We start from the raw sequence: 11,284 nt of genomic DNA, 5'->3' as shown, positions 1-11,284 counted from the left end.
ACACAGAGATGTGTCCATGCACACACATACTCTGAGGCACAGGTATGCATACACTAGGTAGGGTTGCGAACTGTGAAGCTATTCAGGAAGATTTTTTTTTCGTCCATGAAGTAATGTCATTTCTTAAAATCTCCTATTAAAATCTCCCAGATTGCTTTCAGTAGTCACTGGGAGATCGATGCAGATTCCGGCAGATTCCGAAAGACTCCAGGCCAATCCTGGAGGGTTGGCAACCGTAAATAGATGGATGGAGTCGCACGTTCATTCATAGACATTGATGCAGCACAAATACGCAAATACCCTCCTCCGTCAATCACCCCTGAGCCCCGCCCCGCCGCTGCGCGCGTGGAACTTGCCTCTCTCCGCTCTTTGCTGTCACGTGTTTCTTTGCGCCGCGTTACCAGGGTGAAGCCACAATCGCTGCCCCGCTAGCTGGGAGGCGCAGCCGTACTTGCTTGGCTCGCATCATCCAATGGGAGCCGGCGTTGGGACGCGCTCACCCATTACGGTGCGAGAGCTGGGTCTGTGGCGAAGGTGGGTTGAGCGGTGGCTGCTGCGGTAGTGGCAGGGGCAGGTGCGTTGGGGAGGGGGCGCGGCGCGGCGGTTGTCGGGTCCGGCTGCTGGGGAGCAGCTCGTCTTCCCCGCCAAGGAGGCGGCGCGGGGGCTTGGCCGGGGCAGCGCCTGTCCGCCGTTGGGGGTCTCCGGTCTCTCTGGTGCAGCTGTGGGCGCTGCCGATCGAGGCTGGGGGTGAGGCTGGGCTGGTACCGCGGGAGCCGGTCGGGGCGGGCGGTTTATCCGTAGTCCTGGGGGAGGGGGTGGTTCTGCGGCTCCCTGTCCTTATGGGGGTGGCGACCCTTCGTCCGCAGGTCACCGCTGCCCTCGCCCTGCGGCCGGCTCCTCCCATCGGCTGCCCGTGGGGCTGCTGGGCACAAGTGTAACCCGCGGGCACCGGAGTCTGGGTCTGTCTCCTGGGTCTTAGGCCTGCAGCCGCTGACCTATGAGGGCCCCTTGGGGGAGCAGCGCTGTTTGGCGTAGCCTGGCCCCTCCCTACTCATGTGCCTGTTTCCATCTCAACTTGCCCTCCACCTAGCCGTGGTGCCGCCCTCTCGCCCATAAATATCTTTGTCCCTCAGCGTTGGCTTCCGTGATGCCTTTTGTGCACCTCAATGTCTTTCCTGCACAGATCGACAAAGCCATCACCCTCCCCTGTTCAGATCCCTTCTTAAGACACCCGTTTACCATGATGTCTACAAGAAACTAAGCGTCTAATTAGGAGCAAACTGTGGTTCTTGTCTTTGGTTGCACTGTGCTTAGCCTCAGTTTTTCTCCTCCCAAAGGCTTCTTAGTTGCTAAAGGGTAGTTTACCTCCTCTTGGGATAGCTCCCAGCAATAACCTCTAAGTATAGCTAAAAGCTCCAAATTAGCTTGATTAAAAACAAAGTTTATTAAACTTAGATGATGAACTACAGAAAGTAATAAATGGAAAACTTCATAGTGCAGTTGAAGATCACCTCTGTACTATGCTGGGTTGGTAGAAAGACTCTTTGCTGCAAGTAGTACCTAAGAAGACAATTCTGAGTTTGAACGGGTTCCTCGTTCTTTTGTACTTTTTTCTCTTGCCCAGCCCTAGGTGGGTCTCCTTTCTCTTAATCTGACGTTTAGTTGGTAGATCTCAGTTACCTCCCTTTGGTAACTCTGGCTAGTTTGTCTGACTGCTTGAGGTTGATCAAATGTTCTTCCTAGCCTTCTGAGTTATTTTAGTCTATCTCAGGGGTGGGCAAACTTTTTGGCCCAAGGGCCATATCAGGGAATAGAAATTGTATGGCGGGCCATGAATGCTCACAAAATTGGGGTTGGGGTGTGGCCTCTGGGGTGGGGCTGGGGGGTTTGGAGGGCAGGAGGGGGACCAGGGCTGAGGAAGGGGTGCAGGTTCCGGCTAGGGGTGTGGGCTCTGGGGATGAGAGGTTTGGGGTGCAGGAGGATGCTTCAGGCTGGGATTGAGGGGTTTGGAGAGCGGGGCAGGGGTTGGGGCATAGGGAGAGACTCGGGGTGCAGGCTCCGAGCAGCACTTACCTCAAGCGGTTCCCGGAAGCAGTGGCATGTCCCTGCTCTGGCTCCTATGTGGAGGCGTGGCCAGGCATCTCTGCACGCTGCCTCATCTGCAGGCACCACCCCTGCAGCTCCCATTAGAGCGTGTAGGAGCTGGAGCAGGGCCATGTCGCAGCTTCCAGGATTTGGCCCACAGGCTGTAGTTTGCCCACCCCGATCTGTCTTCTTTCTGTCTCCATTTCCAGCCTAAGATAGTCTTTCAAACTGGGTTCTCCTTCTCTTTATATATAATGGTAAGTGAAGAGTCTACAAGCCAAGTCATGCTTACAGCACTCAGGAGGTTTTTGTAAATATGTAATTTGGCCTGCAAAATCTTTATTACTGGTGATTATATGGGAGAGAAAACAAGAACTGACTGTTGCAGCCTAAACTTGAGTGCAGGCCTGGCAGTTAGTAGATTATTTCTTTACTTGTGAACTGTGCAAATTTGATACGGAGTTACCAAGAGACAATAAACTTAAGCCTTTTTTTTAAATGTACTGCAGTTCTGAAGAGTGACAGAAAAAAGTGAGATTTGCTTGTTCTGATATTTGATCTTAACTTTTGTGAGGTAGTATGTTCCGTTAGGTAGGGCATAGGACTTGGAGTCTAGGTGGCCTGGGTTCTGTTCCTAGCTCCAATACTAACTTGCTTTTTGATCTTGGGTTAGTTATTTACCTTTTTAAAGATGGGAGGAGAGATTTGTCAAGAAGTTATCTAATTAAATTTTTTTGTAAAGCATTTTAAGATCTGCTGATGAACAGTGGTAAGTACTATTTTGATTTAAAAAAACATGGATTCTAACACCAACGTTTCACTCTTTGTCTTGAATATTGTTAATTTACCAAGGTCACCTAGAACTTGTACAAGACTTAGGGTAGGACTTACATTTCTTTTTTCTCAAAGGTTTAGTCATAATGGAGGTTTTTGGTGAAGTCCTTGCTCTGAAGTAAAAACAAAACTACCATTGACGTCAGTGGAGTCAGGATTTCACCTTCAGTCTTGAAATAAAAAAATGTAACGTTACTACATTTTATTGATGAAACAATAAATATATATAAGAAACTTGTGTTTAGAATTTTTTCAATACACTGGTAATAATGGAAGACACTTGTCATTGACTGTTTGATTTGCACAGTGAGTAAGATAGGGCTACATAGTGAATTAGACCTGGGTCTTGTGGATGTGTGCCTTAATTTTGGCTGAAATCAGTTTGCGTTTACTGTGATGTTACTAAGTGCACAGTTGAGTCCTCCACAGAGTGGACAATAAGGGTAGTGAGATAGGAGTGTTTAGTGAATGAAGCAGAGCTACATTTTGCAAACACTGAAAATAATATTGAACAGTTGCCTCATATGTTGAATGGCACCCAGCTTATACCAGGGAGAGTTCTCTTTTCAATATAATAATAGAGTATGTTGTAATGCATGTATTCATAGGAAGCAGAGTTGAGAATTTGTAGACAGTCTTAACTTTTCTACTTCCAAACTTTTTTGAGGGCTTCGCTTTTCCACATGTACAAAAGTACACATTACAAAAATGTTTAACATTTTTTTGTCTGAGTGTTGATGGAGGAAAATTCAGTCACGGTCTCAAAGGAGTTTACTGTCCAAATAGACAATGCAGTGCAAACATATATTACACAAGGAGACCATAAGATGAACCTATAACAAAGTGGTGAAGATTTGAAAAGTATATAAATGTCACATGTCTTTTTAAGGAGGATAAGTGGTTAAGGAGGATAACTTCACACAAGTCTTCTGGAAGGTTTTGGTGGAAGTGAAGACAGACTAAACTTCAAGCCCTGGTGTCAGTTTTTAGCTATATAATTTTGCCTGATTTCCAGCATAGGCATTCTGGTGCTTTTTAATAAAGTGTATTTAAGTATTCCCACTCTCTTCCTGAAGTGGTCTTCCCCAATCATATTAAGGGAGAGGAAAAGGAAGCTAAGTGCTTTAGATCTAAGTTATGCTCACCTGCTAGCTGAAGCAGAAAACATGGCACTGAATACTGACTCTACTTGGAGACTGAATGCACTCACTTTATTTGGTATTTTCTGACTGTCTACCTGCATTCATTCCATCAAGATGAAAGAGCTGAACTGTGTATGGCAATATAGCCCCCTTATTTTTATACCATTCAAGCGGTGTGGGTGAGAAATTGAGATTTGGATTCACTGACTTGCAGAGGAGAAATGAAGTTTCTTATGGAATTGAAGAGACAAATGAATTAGAAACGAAAGTGAAATGCATAATTTGATCTGGCAGACACTAAACTTTATTATTCAGTTAACAGAGTATGCTCTGTTTTTTGCCCAGCCCTTGTGTAAGGATGCCTTAGAAAAAGAACCATGGAGAAATATATTAAAGTGCAGAAGATTGGCGAAGGATCCTTTGGAAAAGCAATTCTGGTCAAAGCTAAAGAAAATAGCAGACAGTATGTTGTTAAGGAGATAAACATTTCTAAGGTGAGTGGTTTTATTAAGTAACTGTGTGTTTTGTTTTGTTTTGTTTTTTGTAGTCCTCCTCTCGAAAACAGTGTCTATTCTTTTTTCCTTTTTCTTTTTTAAGATGTCCAATAAAGAGAGAGAAGAATCAAGGAGAGAAGTTGCTGTATTGGCAAACATGAAACATCCAAATATTGTCCTGTATCGGGAATCATTTGAAGGTAAGATTCAAAACTACATAATGGAACCTGAACTAGTGGATGTACAGTAATATTAAAATACAAGTGATGGTCCATGTATTTTTTTTTAAAACTTGTACATGATATGAAAAATAAATCTTCCCAATATTTTCCCCTCATCTCCTTATCTCAGTTCCTTCTGGTCTGTAATTTTGTAATCCACCGCTTCACAGAAATAACCAAACCAAAACACCACCACACGTTTGTTTCAGCTCCTTCCCTTTTTTGGATAAGGTTTAATGTAAGTGAAAAGTTCATGAGTTCTTGTTCCTGCTCAGAAGGTCCAACCAGATTTTTTTCTTCCAATATATATGTCTATCCTAAGCTCTACATTCTTGTACTCAAACTAAAGTCAAATATGACTGACCCAGCTGACTGACCTGAGAATGGATTTCTTGTAGGCATAGGACAGTAAGCTACCCCATACCATCACCACAAAGCTTGAAAGATGCATGAAGCATGTAGCTTGCCCTGATGGATTTTGATTGATTTGGGAACGACTTTCAAAACCAAGGATCCTCATGGAAGACGTGAATATCAGCTGGCTTGGAAAGATGGAAGGGGTTGGTGATTACCCATTGTGGCAGTGCTCTAAAATAGCTATCACAGGAATAAGCAGACCAGTTAAGGAGTCAAACATGCTATTTGTGAAACAGTGTTTGAAAGCAGCTGAGAATATGAACATAACCTATGTGCACAGCTGGGGTTCCCCGTGATTTAAACAGAATAATCAGACATTCCTTGTGATTGTTTGCGTTGTATGTTCATTTATTTTGTAACTGTAAAAGTACATTTCCATGCAACAATAACTTCATTGAAACGTAGGGCTGGAAGGGACCTTGAGAGGTCATCTAGTCCAGCCCGCTGTGCTGTGACAGGGCCAAGTATACCTACACCATCCCCGGCAGATGTTCTAACCTGTTCTTAAAAGCCTCCAGTGATGGGAATTCCACAACCTCCCTTGGAAGTCTATTCTAGTGCTTAACTGTCCTTAGTTACAATGTTTTTCATAATATTTGACCTAAATCTCCCTTTGTACAGATTTAAGGTGATTGCTTCTTGTCCTACCTTCAGTGGACATGGAGAACAATTGATCACTGTCTTCATTGTAACAGCCCTTGTCATATTTGAAGACTGTATTAACAGGTCCTCTCCTCAGTCTTAATTTCTCAAGACTAAACATGCCCAGTTTAACTCTTCCTCAGGTCAGTTTTTCTAAACCTCTTGTCACTTTTATTGCTCTTCTCTGGACACACTCCAGTGTGTGCACATCCTTCTTAAAGTGTAGTGCCTGGAGCTAGACATAATACTGCAGATAAGGCCTCAGCAGTGCTGAGTAGAGTGGGACAGTTACCTCCCATTTCTTATGCACGACCCTCCTGTTAATACAGCTTTGAGAGATCTCCAGGTTACACCCTAGCAAGAGGGGGTATTGCCTGTGGTGGTTGGTGTTGGCCTGCTAACACAACCATCCTGTCAGTTACTCAAGCACAGTCCTCCTGGCTATACCAGCCCTTTTTTTGCCCTGCAGCTTAACAAGAACAGCACCTGAGTCTGCTGGAAGCATTCCCCTGTTATGTCATGCTCAACACTGGCTATGCACAGAAATCCCAGATCCCCTGCTCCCAGAGGAACAGCGTAACCTAGTTTACCTGAGTAGCTCGGGCAGCCCCTGGACTAGCCACACCTGCTGCTGCTGGTGGGGTGGGAGGTTTGGTGGCTCAAGACTGCCCCAGCAGAAGCAGGAGTTTGGGTGTGGGAGGGTGCTCAAGGCTCGGCAGGGGGTTGGGGTGCGGGAGGGGTGAGGGCTCTGGGCAGCACTTACCTCGGGGAACTCCCCAGAAGCAGTGACATGTCCCTCCCTCAGTTCCTAGGCGGAGGTGCGGCTGGGCAGCTCTGTGCGCAGCCTTCGCCCACAGGCGCCGCCCCCACAACTCCCTTTGGCCACAGTTCCTGGCCAATGGGAGTTGCGGAGCCTGTGCTCGGGGTGGTGGCATCGCATGGAGCCCCCTGGCCGTGCCTCCGCCTAGGAGCCAAGGGACATGTCACTGCTACCAAGGAGCTGTGCAGAGCCAGGTAGGGAGCCTGCCAACCCCCGCACATTCCCCAACAATAGTGGGGGTACTGGGCTGCCCACTCCCATAAAAGCATGCAAGATTTAGTCAGAGGTATCTGGTACAAGTCATGGACAGGTTACAGGCCGTGAATTTTTGTTTACTGCCTGTGACCTGTCCATGACTTTTTTACTAAAAATACCCATGATTGAAACATAGCCTTATAAACATTTACAGTAGAACAAAATCAGGTTTATTGAAGAAAGAATAGATATTCCACTAATAATAAGAGAGTGATGGTTACAATACAAAGGAAAATCATAAAAAATGTAAACTAGTGCCTACATTTATTAATAGTTAACTTTCCTATTTAATAAAGTAGGTTTTCCCCTTCAAATTTCAGTCTGTTGCTGAGGTGGCTGGCTTTATAGGAGCCACAATCCAACTTTTCATGCAAACATTTTGCTCAACAAGATGACTCCTCATGTGAATAGATTGAGTGCCTTTTCCCACCCTGTGTTATATTGAAGCAATAGTCTGTCTTTATTCATAGGCAGGGTGATCCCCTGTCTGTTATAATTCTTTGCAGTTGTGTTTGATGAGGCAGTGGTAGAAAACTGCATTACATCGCCGGCTTGACCAAGGAGGAGTGACAACTGTCTCCTGCATGAATAGGTTGTCACCAAATAATATAACTCCCTGGTGACTCCTTTTAATGTTAAGATCATAAGTGCATAAATATTACCTGTATACACATCACACCATGATTATGAACAGTTTTTATTGCCAGTTTTCAATAGAAACCGTACGCGTTTCCCTTTATGGACAGATACCCTGTAAGCAACACATGTGTTGTAGTGAGTTATCAGGTCTGAGGCGAGAGCTGTTTGCAAAGAACAGGGGACCCTTTGCCAAGGGGACTTTGTGTTACTGCACTCCAGAATATTAATCTTTTTTGCAATCACATTGTTGGCTCAAATTGTGATTTTCTGTAACCCCAGATCCTTTCCTGCAGTACGACTGCCTACTGAGTTATTTGCCATTTTGTAGTTGTGCATTTGATTTTTCTTTCCTAAGTGTAGAACTTTCCACTTGTCTTTATTGACTCTCATTTAGGAAGATAACTTGAGGTACTCTGTTTGCAGAAATGTTATTTTATAGTCTTTTATAGCAGTACTAAGAAAACAGACTGGTCATCCATGAAATAATTATTTAATCCATAGTAACAAGACACTGTGCTACATCTTTCTAGTTGAAACCTCTTGATTACACATATTGAAATGATTTGAGGGAATCAAACAGTTTATTTAAGGGACCACTCTGCACAGTGGTGGTAACTCCAATTTCTTTTCAGGATGAGACCCTAATTGATTATAATAGTTTATATTGAGCCTACCGCTTGGGATAGGTGACTAAATTCAAATGAACTTCAAACAAATTTAAATGAAATCCAGTATTGCTTAAACTACTTCCATCTTGGAATGTTTTAAAAACCATTTGGTAATCTATACTGGGAAATAATTGCTAACCTATATTCGTTTAACCTTTTTTTGAAGAAGTATGGTGAAACATGATTTTGTAAAGGGAAAGTGGAAATTCTAGAATGCTTGTCCTGAGCAGTATTGGATTGTGTGTATGTGCTTGCAATAATCTGATGTTTTGTGCCAAATTTGTGAGTATCGTTGTTAGTTGAATACACAACTTTAATAGCACATTTCGCTAAGTACTCATGAAGTATTAGAAAGTTTTTGAATATGCTCGTAATTTCTGGCCTAATAACTTCCTGCTGCTTTAATCTTTTTTTATTGTACAGTAACTTAAATACTGCATCAGGGTCAGAATCATGACATTTTATTGTATGTCTTAATTCTGTAGTTGTACAGTGTGTGAATGTATGTAAAGCATTGCATTTCATAGGTCTCAAGCTTCTTGAAGAATTATCTCCATACATGATTTTTTTTAATTTTTGTTCTTCTACCCGTCACTGAAATGGAATGACACACTGGGATGGCCCAGTGGCCCCTGACATCATATTGAAGTGTTGGTTTACGTGATATGGAGGGAAGAATGCCTCCTACTGAATCATCAATGCCAAATATGGAAACTGCAATATAAGCAGTTTGCCAGAAGCTTGGCAAATAAATAATTGATAACTATTTATTTCTTCACTTGTAGATTGTCTTTTCATTTACTGTGTCTTTGCTGTGGCATATACAAAAAGAAATTTCATATGTTAAGATTTTCAGAAAGCTTTTACATCTATATTTGTCATGAAACATTGAAATATCTCTTGTTTTTACAGAAAATGGCTCTCTCTATATAGTGATGGATTACTGTGAAGGAGGGGACCTGTTTAGACGAATAAATGCTCAGAAAGGCATCTTGTTCTCAGAGGATCAGGTAGTGGGAATTGTGGGCTGTAATTTACATTATACAGTTTCTGAGCACAAGAACACTTAAATTGAGTAGCTTTGGATCAGATTGGTGAATATGGTTATTTTAATCTAGATGAAAGCCTGATTGGTATAGCTATAGAGTGCTAAGAACTTCATACTACTTGGAACATATTCCAAAATTATTAATGGAACTACAATAAAAGATGCATCTGACGAAGTGGGTTTTTGCCCACGGAAGCTTACGCCCAAATAAATTTGTTAGTCTCTAAGGTGCCACAAGGATTCCTCGTTGTTTTTGCTGATACAGACTAACACAGCTACCTCTGAAACCATACAATAAAGGAGACATTCTAGGTGAACCAAACATTAATTCTGTTGGATTTTATGGCTCAAGATTTTTCTCTTGCATATTTTGATTTTTTTTTTTGGGGGGGCTGGTATTATGTTAAGGTAACTTGTTGGGCTTCTGATACGCATTTTGTTACTTTAATGAAATCAAGGATACAAAACCAGGCTTTAAGGTTTACATTGTATTAAATCCATTAACTCAAAAGTTCTTCAAAATGAAAAATTTCAGTCTTGGAAATGTGTAAACGGGATCTTTTTCTTCATGTAGTCATACGCTTGGACGTTCGTTAGTCGAGGAGTTGTGAAGTCTCTGAGGATTTTGTCTTCATGCTAAAAATAAGCAGAGAAGAGAATCTGGCAATATTCTTGGTTGGCACGGGTTGGGAATACATTGGGCTTTTGCTGGCAGTATATAGAGAGAGGCAGAGATGAAAAAAATTGCATGTGAGAAAAATACTTCTCTTCTAAATCGTTACCAGTTAATTAGGAACTACTACTAGGAGAGATGCTAAATGTAGAGGTGAAAGTTATAGTAGAACTAAAGTACAATACTGAAATCTATATATATTGGTAATTTGAAAAGATGAAGAGCTTAACTACAGTACTTTTAATTTTTTTTTTTAAGGATGGAAAAACTTTTTTTTTTTTGTAAACTTGGAAAAGCCATGAAATGAGAACTATCAAACTCATTTTGGCTTGCTCGGAATCAGTCTCCTAATTTTATGCCACTTTGTCACTTCTGTAATTAAGATCAGATTTTTTTTAATAAAAGTGTGAAGAATAGCATAATTGATAAAAGTATAGATGCTAGTAGGAGAGCTTTAACATTTTTTTATGTTTAATTTCTTAATGGACTATAAGAAGACACTTTGTTTTGATCTGCCATTGAGATGCTGTGTTGTAACTGAGGGGTATTTCCCCCAAAAAAGTAGAATTTAAAGGCTGCAAGGCCACGTTCTAAAAAGTTTATAACTCAATTATATGTGCATATACAGCTTTATCATAACTTTTAAAGATAGTAAACTGTCTAGATCAGTAAAACTTGAATAAGGTTAATCCTTGTTTTATTTTTAATAGACTTTAAAACTGTGTGTGGGTGTATAAATAAAAATAGGACACTAAGTCTATCTTTCTCTTTCCATTCTAGATAATGGATTGGTTTGTACAAATTTGTTTAGCACTAAAACATGTACATGACAGAAAAATTTTGCATCGAGATATAAAGTCACAGGTATGCTGGATGGTATCTTCAAGTTGAATTACAGGAGAGTGATGATACTTTATTTTTATTTGATTTGATTGATTGATTTGTTATCTCCCAACTGGGGAAGGGAAATAACCTGGTCTTAGGTAAAACTACCCAACTCTCATTGACTACAGTGGGCCTTGAATCAGACCCTGCTGTCTGCTGCCCAAGATGTGCTGCACAAGTGAACACAAACAGAATGCCACCTAGATGGGACACAGGCTACCTGTGTACCATCTATTTTTAAAAATAAATATATAAAACATTCCTGTGGTAGTTTGGCTAAATCCCTGGTTACATAACTTTTTTAAAAAAAGTTTCATTTTGGAATTTTATATTAAATACTAAGATAACAACCAATAGCACCCGCTCAATGAAGATTTTTGGACTGGATTTTAGCTTTGAGTTATTTATGACCTTGTTTTTTACAATCAAGAAAAAGACTTTTTCATGCTTGGGTTGTTTGG

The 11,284-nt window shown here is 41.7% G+C and overlaps 1 protein-coding gene across 10 annotated transcripts in view; it reads left to right on the top strand.

Moving 5' to 3' along the window:
* The first annotated feature begins 408 nt into the window (after positions 1–408).
* The window catches only part of NEK1 (NIMA related kinase 1), a 144,859-nt gene continuing 133,983 nt past the window's right edge, over positions 409–11,284 (top strand). For 7 of the 10 annotated variants that reach the window (XM_048847674.2, XM_048847678.2, XM_048847676.2 and 4 more), the window contains exons 1-5: positions 612–747; positions 4,407–4,555; positions 4,659–4,755; positions 9,130–9,227; positions 10,719–10,802. In XM_048847674.2, the coding sequence (XP_048703631.2) occupies positions 4,439–4,555; positions 4,659–4,755; positions 9,130–9,227; positions 10,719–10,802 (396 nt within the window). In that variant the 5' untranslated portion in view covers positions 612–747; positions 4,407–4,438. Of the gene's footprint in view, positions 575–604; positions 748–4,406; positions 4,556–4,658; positions 4,756–9,129; positions 9,228–10,718; positions 10,803–11,284 lie in introns of those variants that run through there. The other 3 variants (XM_048847672.2, XM_048847673.2, XM_075127796.1) reach the window with 3 other exon arrangements.

This window comes from Caretta caretta, chromosome 4 (genome assembly GCF_965140235.1).
Source record: "Caretta caretta isolate rCarCar2 chromosome 4, rCarCar1.hap1, whole genome shotgun sequence".
Lineage (NCBI taxonomy): Eukaryota > Metazoa > Chordata > Testudines > Cheloniidae > Caretta > Caretta caretta.
The sequence above is the reverse complement of the archived record's forward strand: the minus strand, read 5'-3'. Positions and strand labels throughout refer to the sequence as shown.